At 45.0% G+C, this 16,313-nt stretch overlaps 1 protein-coding gene across 1 annotated transcript in view; it reads right to left on the bottom strand.

Annotated features, from left to right (window-relative positions):
* Nucleotides 1–16,313, bottom strand: part of EPG5 (ectopic P-granules autophagy protein 5 homolog) — a 132,197-nt gene that overhangs the window by 100,110 nt on the left and 15,774 nt on the right. The window contains exons 2-3 of the mRNA XM_038743711.1: nucleotides 6,533–7,441; nucleotides 30–273 (exon numbers count right to left, since the gene is read on the bottom strand). Of these exons, the coding sequence (XP_038599639.1) occupies nucleotides 30–273; nucleotides 6,533–7,441 (1,153 nt within the window). The remainder of the gene's footprint in view (nucleotides 1–29; nucleotides 274–6,532; nucleotides 7,442–16,313) is intronic.

Genomic DNA, 16,313 nt, shown 5'->3' with positions numbered 1-16,313 from the left:
GCAGGGCGAGCTTTTAATTCTTCACATACCTCGACCTTGCTGATGAACTGCTAAAGCTCTCAGAACAGCTGAGCTATTGAGCAATCCATACATGTAAGACTCGACCTGCAGGCGGGACAACACGGAAGTGTAGGAATGCAGGGACAAGGTCTGATGTAGATGTTCGGATTTGGCCTCAAATGACTTCTTTAGCTCTGCCAGTGCATTTTCATTCATCTCTACTGTCTGGAAACGGTGATATCCTGTGACTTTCACCTGATCTGCACAAACACCCTGAAGGGGAAGAAAAGAGGGAAGAGACCAGAGTTCCCATCATTCCAAATATTCAATACAGAACAGAAAGCCACCTCCTTGGAAAGACTAGTTTCTAATCTAGATAATCTAAGATAATTTTGTAAAATCTAGGATTTGACTTTGTCTCTGGAGTGGAGTTGAGAATTTCAGAATGATGTCAGACACTCACTCAGCACCCTGGCCCCTCCTGCGGGATCTGCCAGACCAGACTGAAAACATATCGACCTCTTGCTGGGCTACTGTGCCCAGCAGCTAGCCCCAGCTCCGCCACCTGTCTGCTGTGCGACCTTGGGCAAGTCACTTCACTTCGCTATGCCTCATTTACCTCATCTTTCTAGTCGGCGAGGGTGACGGTTAAGACCGTGAGCCCCACGTGGAATCTGGACTGTGTCCAACCTGATTAGCTTGTATCAAGCGCTTAGTACAGTGCTCCACATACAGTAAGTGCTCAGTAAATACAACTGAATGACTCTACCCCAGCGATTTGTATAGTGCCTGGCAAATAGTAAGTGGTTAGCAAATGCCACTTAAAAAAACAATGCAGACTTGAATCACCTCCAATGTGACTGGATAGTGATGGTTTAAAATCTTGTCTGGAGAAAGTAGCAACCCCAGAGAAGACAGTGATGTACCTGGGTTAAATCACCATCCCAGGCCCCTCCTTTATTCGGATTACAGCAGCAGCTGCACATGGTACACATAATAATCAATAATAATAATAATAATAATGATGGTATTTGTTAAGCGCTTACTATGTGCACTGTTCTAAGCACTAGGTGATCAGGTGGTCCCACGGGGAGATCACAGTTTTAATCCCCATTTTACAGATGAGGTAACTGAAGCATAGAAAAGTTAAGTGACTTGCCCAAAGTCACACAGCTGACAGTTGGTGGAGCCGGGATTTGAACCCATGACCTCCAACTCCAGACTCTGACTCTTTCCACTGAGCAACACCGCTTCTCAATCAATGGTATCTACGGAGTGCTTACTGTGTGCAAAGCACTGTACTGAGCACTTGGGAGAGTACAACACAACTGAATTAGCAGACATGTTCCCTGCCCCTAATGAGCTTAGCAGACATGTTCCCAGCCCCTAATGAGCTTGACAATCTATTAAGCCCTAAAGTGTAATTCTCTGGAGAAGCAGCATGGCACAGTGGATAAAGCACATGCCTAAGAGTCAGAAGGTAATGAGCTCTGATCCCAGCTCCTCCACTTGTCCGCTGTGTGACCTTGGGCAAGGGACTTCACTTATCTGGGCCTCCGTTCCCTCATCTGTAAAATGGGGATTGAGACTGTGACCCCCACATGGGACAGGGACTGTGTCCAACCTGACTACCTTGTATTCACCCAGAACAAAGTACAGTGCCTGGTACACAGTAAGCGCTTAACAAACACCATCAATCAATCAATCAATCAATCGTATTTATTGAGTGCTTACTGTATGCAGAGCACTGTACTAAGCGCTTGGGAAGTACAAGTTGGCAACATATAGAGACAGTCCCTACCCAACAGTGGGCTCACAGTCTAAAAGGGGGAGACAGAGAACAAAACCAAACATACTAACAAAATAAAATAAATAGAATAGATATGTACAAGTAAAATAAATAAATAAAGTAATAAATATGTACAAACATATATACATATATACAGGTGCTGTGGGGAAGGGAAGGAAGTAAGATGGGGGAGATGGAGGGGGGACGAGGGGGAGAGGAAGGAAGGGGCTCAGTCTGGGAAGGCCTCCTGGAGGAGGTGAGCTCTCAGCAGGGCCTTGAAGGGAGGAAGAGAGCTAGCTTGGCGGGTGGGCAGAGGGAGGGCATTCCAGGCCCAGGGGAGGACGTGGGCCGGGGGTCGATGGCGGGACAGGTGAGAATGAGGCACGGTGAGGAGATTAGCGGCAGAGGAGCGGAGGGTGCGGGCTGGGCTGGAGAAGGAGAGAAGGGAGGTGAGGTGGGAGGGGGCGAGGTGATGGACAGCCTTGAAGCCCAGGGTGAGGAGACATCAGCTGCAGCCGGGGCTGAGACCCTCCCCACACCACCCCTTCCCCTTTCCTGATGCACAGTCCTTCTTTCCTACCGCAGTAAACATTGTTGGGGTCAGGGTAGACGGGGCAGGGGGTAAAGGGAGGAGAAGAGAGCCAGGCATTTGTTAAGAGCTTAGAACAGTGCTTGGCACATAGCTAATTGGGTTGGACACAGTCCACATCCCAAATGGGGCTCACAGCCCTAATGCCCATTTTACAGATGAGGCAAGTGAGTCACAGAGAAGTGATTTGCTCAAGGTCATTATTTTGTTAATGATGTGCACATTGCTATAATTGTATTTGTTCTGACAATTTTGACAACTATCTACATGTTTTGTTCTGTTGTCTATCTCCACCTTCTAGTCTGTGAGCCCGCTGTTGGGTAGGGACCGTCTTTATATGTTGCCAACTTGTACTTCCCAAGTGCTTAGTGCTTAGCACTCTGCACATAGTAAGCGCTCAATAAATACGATTAAATAAAATGAATGAATCCCTACGGCTTTGAAGAGGACCGGAGAGCAGAGAGCCAGGAAAGGAGAAGCAATGGGGAGGGAGGAGCCTTTTTTGGTCCGGGAACGTGTCTTCCAACTCTGTTTGTATTGTCCTCTACCAAGCGCCTAGTACAGTGCTCTGCATCCACTAAGCGCTCAGTAAATACCACTCATGATGAGGGAGCGTGCGCTGGTAGCAGCTGTGGCGGTTCTTGCCACAAATACAAATTAAAGCTAAAAGATAAAAATTAAAACTAAAAGTGAAAAAAAGAGAAGCAGTCTTATCTCACCTCTCTCGCCACCGACCCCTAGCCCACATCCCGCCTCTGGCCTGGCACACCCTCCCTCCTCAAATCTGACAGTCAGTTACTCTCCCCCTCTTCAAAGCCTTACTGAAGGCACACCTCCTCCAAGAGGCCTTCCCAGATTAAGCCCCACGTTTCCTCAACTCCCACTCCCTCTGCATCTCCATGAATTGCTCCTTTTGCTCTTCCCCCCGTCCCAGCCCCACAGTACTTATGCCTGTATCTGCAACTTCATTTATTTGTATTGAGGTCTGTCTTCCCCCCTAAAAGACTGTAAGCTCAATGTGGGCAGGGAATGTCACTGTTTACTGTTCTGTTGTACTTTCCCAAGTGCTTAGCTCAGTGCTTTGCACACAGTAAGTGCTCAATAAGTTCAACTGAAAGTCTGAATGGAGAGAGCATGGGCCTGTGTGTCAGGACAATACAGAAGAGTTGATAGGTACATTCCCTCCCCAACAGGGGCTCACTGTCTACAGGGGAGCTCACAGTCAGTGTGAAGGAGGGAAACATGGGCCTGCATATCCCGTGATCCAGGTGATTAAGATGCTTGAAAATGTGGCTCATACACGGCTGTTTTATCTGGGCATATATTTTTCCAGACACTTATAAATCAGGATATATTTCAAAACCAACTCTGTCACAATGGCTGCAGCCAAATAATAACAATAATAATGTTGGTATTTGTTAAGCGCTTCCTCTCCCCCTCCTCCCCATCTCCATCCCCACCACCTTACCTCCTTCCCTTCCCCACAGCACCTGTATGTATGCATATATGTTTGTACATATTTATTACTCTATTTATTTATTTATTTTACTTGTACATATCTATTCTGTTTTATTTTGTTAATATGTTTTGTTTTGTTCTCTGTCTCCCCCTTTTAGACTGTGAGCCCACTGTTGGGTAGGGACCGTCTCTACATGTTGCCAACTTGTACTTCCCAAGCGCTTAGTACAGTGCTCTGCACACAGTAAGTGCTCAATAAATATGATTGATTGATTGATTGATTGATGTGCCAAGCACTGTTCTAACCGCTGGGGAGGATACAAGGTAATCAAGGTTGTCCCACGTGGGGCTCAGAGTCTTAATCCCCATTTTACAGATGAGGAAACTGAGGCACAGAGAAGCTAAGTGACTTGCCCAAAGTCACAAAGCTGACAAGTGGAGGAGCCGGGATTAGAACCCATGACATCTGACTCCAAAGCCCGGGCTCTTTCCACTGAGCCAAACTGCTTCCCCTGACAGTTCATATATCTAGCTATATATGGGCTAGATATATGGGCTAGATATACATATGGGCTATATATAATAAATATATGAAAAATATACATATTTTTGATTTCGCAGCTGCCACTCTTGGCTCCCAACCCTTGGGAGGACTTGCCCAGCTCCCATCGTTTACCCAGCTTTTTATTATTTTTTAAAAAATTGTTACATGTTTACTATGTGCCAAGCACTGTCCTAAGAACTGGGGTAGACTATAAATTACTCAGTTTGGACATAGTCCATGTCCCACAGTCTTAATCCCCATTTTACAGATGAGGAAACTGAAGCAGAGGGAAGAGAAGTGACTTACCCAAGGTCACACAGCCAGCAAGTGGGGGAACCAGGATTAGAACCCAGGTCCTTCTGACTACCACGCCCTTGCTCTATCCACTAGTCCATGCTGCTTCTAGACCAGCACTTGGTATTTACCCGCCCCTCACCTCCACAGCACTTAGGTACACATCCGTAAATTAATATCTGCCCCGCCCTCAACTGTAAGTCTCTTGTGGGCAGGGAATGAGTCCACCGATTCCGTTAGTGAAGCCTCATGGCATGGTGGAAAGAGCACAGACCTGGGAGTCGGAGCATCTGTGTTCTAATTCCGGCTCCACCTGGTGCCTGCTGTGTGACCTTGGGCAAGTCACTTAACTTCTCTATACCTCGTTTTCCTTAACTTTAAAATGGGGATTCAAGCCCAGTTCTCCCTCCTACATAGACTGTCAGCCTCATGTGGGTCAAGGACTGTGTCTGACTGGATTAAACACCACTTGACATATGAAGCAGCGTGGCTCAGTGGAAAAGAGCACGAGCTTTGGAGCCAGAGGTCATGGGTTCAAATCCTGGCTCTGCCAATTGTCAGCTGTGCGACTTTGGGCAAGTCACTTAACTTTTCTGTGCCTCAGTTACCTCATCTGTAAAATGGGGATTAAGACTGTGAGCCCCCGGAGGGACAACCTGATCACCTTGTAACCTCCCCAGAGCTTAGAACAGTGCTTTGCACATAGTAAGCACTTAATAAATGCCATTATTATTATTACTATAGTAAGTGCTTAGCAAATACCATAATAATAATCATTATTATTATTACTCTTCCAAGTACTTAGTCCAGTGCTTGGCACATAGCAGGCACCCAGTAAATAAGTGTGGTATTTGTTAAGTACGGGGATAAAGTCAAGACAATCCAATCAGACACAGACCCTGTCCCACATAGGACTCACAGTCTAAGGAGAAGGAGGAACAGGTACTGAGTCCTCATTTTATAGCTGAGGAAACTGAGGCAAGGTCAAGCAGCAGGCAAGTGGTGGAGCTGGAATTAGAACCCAGGTCTTCTCACTCCCAGGCCTGTGTGCTCTCCACTAGGTCACACTGCTTATCTACAGCATACCATTGAGTGATTAACATTCTGCTGCTGAAACATGGTCTGGAATCATCGGGAGCTCAGTGAGTGTTTCTTTTGCTCGTTAATAAGCATAATAATAATAACTGTGGAATTTGTTTAGCGCGTACTTTGTGCCGGGCACCGTATCAAGCACTGGGGTGGATACAAGCAAATCAGGTTGGACACGGTCCCTGTCCCACGTGGGGCTCCCAGGCTCAATCCCCATTTTACAGATGAGGAAACTGAGGCCCAGGGAAGTGAAGTGACTTTCCCGAAGTCACACAGCAGACAGGTGGTGGAGCCAGGATGAGAACCTATGACCTTCTGGCAAGTCACTTAACTTCTCTGTGCCTCAGTTACCTCATCTGTAAAATGGGGATTAAGACTGTGAGCCCCCCTGTAGGACAACCTGATCATCTTGTAACCTCTCCAGTGCTTAGAACAGTGCTTTGCAAATCGTAAGCGCTTAATAAATGCCATCATCACTACACCGTGCTGCTTCACTCGCTGAGGGCAGGGAACGTGTCTTCCAACTCTGTCCTACTGTACTCCCCCAAGCGCTTAGTACAGTCCGCTGCACACAATAAGCCCTCAATACATAGACCTGCTTGATTGATTTTGGGAAAAAATTTAGGACCCAGAGTCAGAGCTCTAAGGCAAGCAGACCCCAGACTCAGAAAGCCCAGCTGGGAGCATCTTTTTTTTTTTCCCCGCACTTCCAGCTTCTGGAAAGCTCTCGAGGAGAGGAAGAGGAGGAGGAGGAGGAGACGGCTTATACCTGCACAGTCAACTGTTCCTCCTTGAAGTGCCACAGCCGGTTTTCGATATTTTGGCAGTCGGACGTTAAGGTGAGCAGTTCAGCTTCGGCCAGCAGCAGCCGTTTCCGGCATCGCAAATAGTTCAACAGCAACTCGTAGAACTCATGCTGGTCCTGGTGGGCCACGCTGTCAAACTCTTCCAAGTACGACTCAATGTTTTCCAGCCACGAGCACGGCTCGAAGATCTTTAACTCTTCCTTGGTGAAGGGCACCAGCTCGGGGTAGCTGGGGAGTACCGGATAGAGTCTCTCACCATGCAGGACGGGTTTCACGGCCACCAGGTCTGGTCTCTCTCCGGAAAACGCGGCCGGCAATTCGGGGTACAGCTTTCGACATGTGGGTGGCCGAACCCCCTCTCTGGCAATGGGACCGCTCTGAGTGCCGACCTGTCGCACTGTGGCGGAAGGCGGGCCGGCGGAGGGCTTGATATTTCCGCTACTCTGGCAAACTTGGGCTACCTGCCTGGGGCAAGAAGAGCCGGATTCAAACGTGCTTTCTGAGAGTCCATATTTGGCTATTTGGAGCGTAAAGCCCTGGGAGGTATCTACTTGGGATGGGATCTCTTCCCTGGGGATATCCTTTGGCTCTGCGTCTTCATACGGACGATGGGCCTTGACTTCCTCCCCTGAAGTTATCATCTCTGGGCTGGACGTCGGGAGGTCTTCGCCTTCTAAAGTCAAAGAAGTCAAAGACACGTCATACATTTCATTCGGGTCCGGGGCATCAGTTGCCCCCTGGGACTGGGGGATGGAGAGCCCTTGATGACATTTCGCTTGATCTTCACTAGCCAGAGGAGGCGTTTCCCGGTGTCTCGAAGTATCGGGAAGGAAAACTTCATCGGGATCTTCTTTGCTATGTTTCTTCTTTTCCTAAATCAAAAACACAAAAGACTCAGTAATAATAATAACAAAAATGACAATAATAGTAATTGTGTTATTTGTTCAGCATTTACTCTGTGCCAAGCACTGCACTAGGCGTTTGGGGTAAATACATTACAATCAGGTCCCAGAAGGGGCTCACAGTCTATATAGAGAAGCAGCATGGCTCAGTGGAAAGAGCACGGGCTTGGGAGTCAGAGGTCATAGGTTCTAATCCTGGTTCCGCCACTTGTCAGATTTTGGGTAAGTCACTTAACTTCTCTGAGCCTCAGTTACCTCATCTGTCAAATGGTGATTAAGGCTGTGAGCCCCACGTGTGACAGCCTGATCACCTTGTATTCCCCACCCCCCCCCAGCACTTAGAACAGTGCTTCGAACATAGTCAGCACTTAACAAATGCCATCATTATAAAGGAGAGAGAAGAGGTATTGAATCCCCATTTTGCCGATGAGGGAACTGAGGCACAGAAAAGTGAAATGATTTACCCTAGCTCACACGGCAGGTAAGTGGCGGAGCCAGGATTAGAACCCAGGTCCTCTGACTCCCAGGCCTGTGCTCTTTCTACCAGACCACACTGCACAATATTACAAAACGGACTGACATTTTTTTAAGAATGTCTTTCGGCACTTCATATTAAATAAGTTATGGAGTATTCATTCCTAATCCTACCTGGTTAAAAAAAAAATCACCACTTGCCAATAAACAAATTAAGTATATAAGATATGAATTATTAACTTCCCTTAAAAGAAATAACGAAAAAAGCCTTGAACAGGGAATGATTCAGAACCACTGGAAGGATAGTCAGATGACAATGCCTTTCTGATTGGATAAAACATGTTTGGGAAATTAGGATACGTTCTTCCAACGACGCGTGCCTGTCTGACTAGAACCCAGACAACATTTCAACCCCATGCTGAAATGAATAGCTTGTACACATGTCTTTGTCATCACTGAAGGGCTTTACAAGTAGGAGAAATGAGCTGATAGTAATACAACAATCCAAGGGATAAAAATATAAGGCCCCGAGAAACACCACAAGCCCTCCACTCTAGAAAGGTTTCCATCAGAGGAAATGTAGGATGCTTACATTGTACTCTCCCACACGCTGAGTACAGTGCTCTCCACCTATAGTAAGTGATCAATAAACATCATTGATTGACTGATCGATGAAACAGTGTAATGTTCTCCTTGACGGCCACTCCCACAGTTCACTGATGTTCCACCTAGCATCACTAGCCCTTCCAATCACTCAATCAATGGTATTTATTGAGCATTTACTGGGTGCAGAGCACTGTACTAAGCACTTGGGAGAGTATACTTTAACAGACACATAACCCACCACATCCGTGTAATCCTTCTCAAGCCCTCCCGACTCTTCCCTAACTCATTACGGGCCTTTTGTCCGATAACTAGACTGTCAGGTAATTGTGGGCAGGGAATGAGTCTGTTTATTTTTATATTGTACTCCCCCAAGAGCTTAGTACAGTGCTCTGCAGACAGTAAGTGATCAATAAATATGACTGAATGAAAAAGCACTCTCTAGACTGTAAGTTCACTGTAGGCAGGGGATATGTCTGCTGAGTCTACTGCAGTGTACTCTCCCAAGCACTCATTACGGTGCCCTGTACACAGTAAGCGCTCGACAGATACGATTGCTTGATTGATTGAGTCTACGGATTATTTTCTGCTTTTACAGACTCCAGGGGCTAACCAGCAACTCTACGAAAATGTTTTTCCTGCTGTCATAAATCTATTCTGATGGCGCGTCCGTGGGTAGTCCCATTCATTCATTCACTCATATTTATTGAGCACTTACTGTGTGCACAGCACTATACTAAGTGCTTGGAAAGTACAATTCGGCAACAGATAGAGACAATCCCTACCCTAGCCTGGTGCTGTGAGTTTGGAGAACAATAGCTCTGTGTTTCCCCGACTAAGCCCTGGAGTGAGACAGAGGTCATGGGGTTCAAACACCGGCTCTGCCAATTGTCAGCTGTGTGACTTTGGGCAGGTCACTTAGCTTCTCTGTGCCTCAGTTACCTCATCTGTAAAATGGGGATTAAGACTGTGAGCCCCCCGTGGGACAACCTGATCACCTTGTAACCTCCCCAGCGCTTAGAACAGTGCTTTGCACATAGTAAGCACTTAATAAATGCCATTATTATTATTATTATTACTATCTCCCTTTCTCCCACTCCCTTCTGTGTCGCCTTTGCACTTGGATTTGCACCCTTGATTCACCCCTCCCTCTGCCCCACATGGCACTTATGTTCTTATAATGACGGTATTTGTTCAGCGCTTACTATGCGCCAAGACCTGTTCTGAGCGCTGGGGTAGATACAAGGTAATCAGGTTGTCCCACTTGGAGAACACAGTCTTAATACCCATTTTACAGATGAGGGAACTAAGGCACAGAGAAGTTAAGTGACTTGCCCAAAGTCACACAGCAGACAAGGGGTGGAACAGGGATTAGAACCCATGACCTCTGACCCCCAAGCCCGTGCTCTTTCCACTAAGCCATGCTGAAATCCCTCTAGATTGTAAACTCACTGTGGGCAGGGAATGTGTCAACCAACTCTGTCATCTTGTATTCTCCCAAGCGCTTAGTACAGTGCTCCGCACACACTAAGCACTCAATAAATACGATTGATTGATTGATATCCATAGTTTATATTTTATGTCTCTTCCCCTCTAGACTGTGGGCAGGGAACATGCCTACCAACTCAGTTGTATTGTACTCTCCCAAGTGCTTAGTACAGTGCTTTGTGTACAGTAAGCGCTCAATACCATTCATTGACTGATTGACTGTTTGCCTTTCACTCTTCATGGCTTTCTAAACTTCATCCACACACCCCCACCCTTACATATTTGTTCTTCTAGACTGGAATGCTATTCTTTTCCAATCTACTCTTACAACAGGGACTGGTCCATTCCTCTGCCTAATTTAGCTGCTCCTCCCTTCACCTTTACCGGCTTCGTTCAGAAGCCTTGTGGTCTAGTGGAAAGAACAAAGGCCTGAGAGTCAGAGGTCATGGGTTCTAATCCTGGCTCTGCCACTTGTCTGCTGTGTGACTTTGGGCAAGTCACTTAACTTCTCTGTGCTTCAGTTTCCTCATCTGTAAAAATGGGAATTAAATTCTCAGCGCTTAGAACAGTGCTTTGCACATAGTAAGCGCTTAGTAATTGCTATTCATTATTATTATTATTATTATTATTTCTAAATGTGGCAACAAAAACTGTTCCCAGGACAATAAATATGGAAATGCCATGCTTTTATCTGATGGGCAGTACTATACTTACCGATTGATTTTCATCACCTTGTTTGATGATGCTCGGCATTTTAAAGGCCTTTTTGATTGCTTTCCCCTTCAAATTCCTTTGGAATTTATTATAACCGTTTATTATAATAATAATGGTATTTGTTATGCGCTTACTCGGTGCCAAGCACTATTGGTTGGACACAGTTCCAGGCCCACATGGGGCTCAAAGTCTTAATCCCCATTTCACGCATGAGGTAACTGAGGCCCAGAGAAGTGAAGTGACTTGCCCAAGGTCACACAGCAGACATGTGGCAGAGCTGGGATTAGAACCCAGGTCCTCAGACTCCCAGGCACATAGATCCTTTTCATCTATTTATCAGTTGGGGCTAAAACATTCTGACTGGCTATCAAAGGCAATCTTGGTGTGCAAATCTCTCAAAAATCCTTCGTAATAATAACAATGGTATTTGTTAAGCGCTTACTCTGTGCCAGGCACTGTACTGAACAGAGAATCCATTGGGCTTCTTGGCAATCTGGCTTTCCCCTCTGAATGTGCTTATTACGCCCCATCATAAAGGGCCCCAGATGATTCCCTACCTTACCTCTGACTTCGGAGCTTTTTTTTCTTTATGGTATTCATCAAGCTGGACACGGTTCCTGTCCTATACTGGGCTCAAGGTCTTAAATCCCCATTTTACATGACGTAACTGAGGCACAGAGAAGAAAGTGACTTGCCCATGGTCACACAGCAGACAACTGGTAGAGCTGGGATTAGAACCCAGGCCCGGGATCTATCTACTAGGCCATGCTGCTTCTCATATTTGTAGGTATTTGGAGAGGAGCAGCATGGCTTGGTGGAGAGCCCGTTGTTGGGTAGGGACCGTCTCTATATGTTGCTGATTTGTACTTCCCAAGTGCTTAGTACAGTAAGCGCTCAATAAATAAGATTGAATGAATGAATGATTGACTGAATGAAAAAGCCCTAGCCTGGGAATCTGAGGACCTCGGTTCTAATCCCGGTTCAGCTGGTTCTGTGAACTTGGGCAAGTTGCTTAGCTACTCTGTGCCTCAGTTGTCTCCTCTATAAAATGGGGATTCAAAACATGTTCTCCCTACTACTTAAACGGTGAACACTGGGTGGTAAAGGGATCGTGTCTGACCTGATTATCCTGTATCTTTCCCAGTGCTTAGAGCAGGGCTTGACACACAAAATGTACTTTTAATGATGACCACAATTACTGTAATATCTGTGCTGTGTTTGTGTGCCACATGTTCTGGGCAGGGCAAAGGCAGAAACAAGGGCAACTCTGGGGGAGGTGAGTGAAAGAAAAATAAGCTTGTTCTCCAGACCGTAAATTCATAAGCGCTTGGTACAGTGCTCTGCACAAATAGCCTCCCAACAGCTTAATAAAACAGTAAATTCTTCCAGTTAGAAAAGGTCTAAGCTACTAAGTTAGCTTGGGATGGTCCTAGTGTATAAGGTGATTATTTTGTATGTCACTTGGGGTAGATACTACAAGGAACTAAATTTTAATACCCAATGTACTATGGATTTTTTGCCTAGTTTTTTTTTGTACAGACATGAAAAAAAAATCCAACCATATAATAAACAGAAAAATGTTGATAGCTATATATTTTATGCATGCATACCTACATGTATAAATATAATATACGCAATACTAATAAGCACATAATAAGTGTTCAATATACATCACCATTTGATTGTGGGCAGGGAAAGTGTCTACCAAGTCTGTTATACTTTTATATTGTATTCTCCCAACTGCTCGGTACAGTGGTTTGCCACATTAAATTATCAATAAATCCGACTGATTGACTGATTAATTAATTGACGAGAAACCCCGTTGCTTAGTGGAAAGAGCCCAGGCTTGGGTGTCAGAGGTCGTGGGTTCTAATCCTGGCTCTGTCACTTATCAGCTGTGTGACTTTGGGCAAGTCACTTCACTTCTCTGTACCTCAGTTCCCTCATCTGTAAAATGGGGATTAAGACTGTGAGCCCCAAGTGGGACAACCTCATTATCTTGTATCCTCCCTGGTGCTTAGTACAGTGCTTGGCATATAGTAAGCACTTAAAAAATACCATTATTCTTATTATTATTCTTGAGTACCACGAACTCTGAGGAAGCATAGGCAGACAGAGGGTCAGGGACTCCGAATGATCCAGATGGCTATCCCTAAAGAGTCGTTCCACCATACTTCAGCAACTCAAAAATGGGAATACACGTCTTTTAAGGGGATTCAAAGTCACTTCCAAAATGGACTGGAATGATTTTAAATGCCCCCTATAACGGGCACTGAGGCAACTGCAGCAATCTGGGGCCTGATTCATTCATTCATTCAATTGCATTTATTAAGCACTTACTGTGTGCAGAGCACTGTACTAAGCACTTATCACATAAAGGTATCAAGTTTGGGGTTTCAGTACGGAAAAATCAATCAGTGGCATTTGCTGAGCGCTTACAAGTAAAAAATACTGTGCAAATCACTTGTGAAAATACAACAGAGTCCGCAGACACGTCCCACGAGGAGCTTACAGTCCTACGAGTAAAGGAATTTATTCTGCATCCAATCACAGTGGTCATCACTATTACAAACTTCCAATAGGACCACAAAGCTACCCTTCAGGATTCCTATGGCAAAAATCACTGTTATAATGACTACAGCGAAAACAAGATCAAAGGTGAGGAGATGAAATGAAAGGCTCAAGGTGAAGTGTACCACAATGATGTTTCACACAGCTAAAGGGTCCCAGATTAGGATCCTAAATGAAAGAAAAAATCATTTTTTAATGGTATTTGTTAGGCGCTTACTAAGTGCTATGTACTGTACTAAGCCCTGGGGTAGATACAAGATAATCAGGTTGGACCCACACCATGTCCCATTTGGGGCTCACCGTCTTAATCCCCGTTTTCCAGATGAGGTATCTGAGGCAGAGAGAAATGAGGTGACTTGCCCAAGGTCACAAAAGAAGATAAGTGGCAGAGCGGGTATTAGAATCTAGGTTCTCTGACTCCCAGGCCAGTGCGATTTCCACGAAGGCCACTCTTTTATAAGTTCAAGATAAGAAAAAAAAAGAAACAGGAAACTCAATCACGTGAAGAAAAAGGACATTAAGCTTCCCCACTGATGTATTTATAAAGTAACATCACTCAAGCAAATCACACAAATAACATAATAATTAAAACAAGCATACATTCCAAAATAATCCATATAAAATATCCTCCCAACAGCTTAATAGAAAAGTAAGTTTTTCTGGTTAGAAAAGGTGTAAGCTACTAAGTTAGCTTGGGATGGCCCTATTGTATAAGATGATTAATTTGTGTGTCAATTGGGGTAGATACTATAAGAAACTAAATTTTAATACCCAATGTACTAAGGATTTTTTTGCCTAGTTTTCTTTGTACAGAAATGAAAAAAAAATCACAATAAACAGAAAAGTGTTGATGGCTATATATTTTATATCATCATCATCATCATCATGTATAAATACAATATACATAAACATATAAAATATATAAAACACCACTTCATATTACATTAATTGAACATTTTTATAATGTGCTCTGTTTAGGACACGAGATCACCATCTAATTTCTTTGAAGTCACTGAACACCTTATTAATAATAATCATTATAACAAGAATTATAATATAATAATAAATAGGATAATAATGACAACTGTGATATTTGTCAAGTGCTTACTATGTGCCAAGCATGGAGCTCAGCACTGAGTTAGCTATAAGATAATTAGGTCGGCCACAGTGTCCAATCTCACATGGTTTCCTTCCTACCTAGACTGGAGAAAGGAGAACAGGTACTGAGTCCCCATTTTACAGATCAGGAAATTAAGGCCCAGAGAAAAAAAATGGCTTGCCCAAAGTCACCCAGCACAGCCAGGATAAGAACCCAGGTCCTCTAACTTGCCAGACCCATGCTCTTCCCAGTAAGTCACGCTGCTTCTCTAGGCATCTTTAATATACACATGGTGACTCCGAAGTTAGGACTGAAATACAGTTCCGTGGGAAGTCTACGCACACCAGGGTGGATACCCAGTATCCGAACTCCAGGGAGCAACACCGTACTTGTTCAGATCTTGGGAAAAAGATGATGTAAAGTGGTGCAACCTGGCTGGAAGGCATCTCCCTAAAACCCGAAAACACAGAATTTTCCCGAGAACTGAAAATACCCTACAGATTGCCCCTTTTAAGGACCTACTTTTGAGTCCATCTGTTTCTCCGTAACAGCAGGTGACCTCAAGTTTCAACTCACTCATTCGACAGTATTTATGGGTCACAGAACGCTGAGCATCACTCTTTAGGACATCAAAACATCCACCAAGACACACTGTCCTGGGTCATTCCCACCCAATTCGGCTGTATTCTGTCTCCCACCGTGACAACGGGACCTTTGAAGAAACAGTCTGATGACTGCCCTCCTTGGCATCCAGTCTAATGGGGAGCGATGGATCCTCTAACACAATGATAAAGGGATTTGTTAAGTGCTTACTATGTGTCAGGAACTGCACTGGGGCAGATACAAGATTATCAGGATGGACACAGTTCCTGTCCCACATGGGGCTCACAGTCTTAATCCCCATTTTCCAGATGAGGGAACTGAGGTACGGAGAAGTGAAGTGACTGGCACAAGGCAGACAGCAGAGAAGTGGCACGGCCGGAATTAGAACCCAGGTCCTTCTGATTCGCAGGCCCGCGCTTCTCGCAGCAGCCCTAACTTTCCTCATCGGAACCCATCAAGAACCTGTCTACCGTGATTTTGTCAAGACCATTCTTGAATAGAAAAGCAGCATGCCCTAGTGGCTACAGCAAGGGCTTGGGAGTCAGAAGGACATGGGTTCTAATCCCAGCTCTGCCGCTTGTCTGTTGTGTGGCCTTGGGCAAGTCACTTCATTTGGCAAGTTTAACGACGTGGCACAAAATATACAGCAGGATCAATGATGATGATGATGACGGCATTTATTAAGTGCTCACTATGTGCAAAGCACTGTTCTAAGCACTGGGGAGGTTAAAAGGTGATCAGATTGTCCCATGGGGGGCTCACAGTCTTAATCCCCATTTTACAGATGAGGGAACTGAGGCACAGAGAAGTTAAGTGACTTGCCCAAAGTCACACAGCTGACCATTGGTGGAGGCAGGATTTGAACCCATGACCTCTGACTCCAAAGCCCGTGCTCTTTCCACTGTGCCACGCTGCTTCTCTTGATCAAGTGAACAAAGTAGACAAACTACCCCATCAAAGCCCATGTAACTCTCCTAATGAAAAAGATCCAAATGGTCTTTCATTTACTAAGTGCTCTGTCAAATATATATATACTCCAACACTGCAAATCTACAAACACATCAGGCTAAATTTGTCTTCCAAATAAAATTCTGTGCTATAATTAGCCTGACGTTTGTGATAAACATCCAGTGAACGCCACACACAACCTCAAACCAGGCTATCCAGTTAATAGACATGAAGGTTATACTCTGTGTGTGAGGGTGTCCGTAGTATGTCAGAGGCAGGGAATGTGTCTTTTATATTGTTACACTGCACTCTCCCAAGCGTTTAGTACAGTGCTCTGCACAC

This window comes from Tachyglossus aculeatus, chromosome 3 (assembly GCF_015852505.1).
Source record: "Tachyglossus aculeatus isolate mTacAcu1 chromosome 3, mTacAcu1.pri, whole genome shotgun sequence".
In the NCBI taxonomy this organism is placed as follows: Eukaryota; Metazoa; Chordata; class Mammalia; order Monotremata; family Tachyglossidae; genus Tachyglossus; species Tachyglossus aculeatus.
This window is presented reverse-complemented; position numbering and strand designations above follow the sequence as displayed.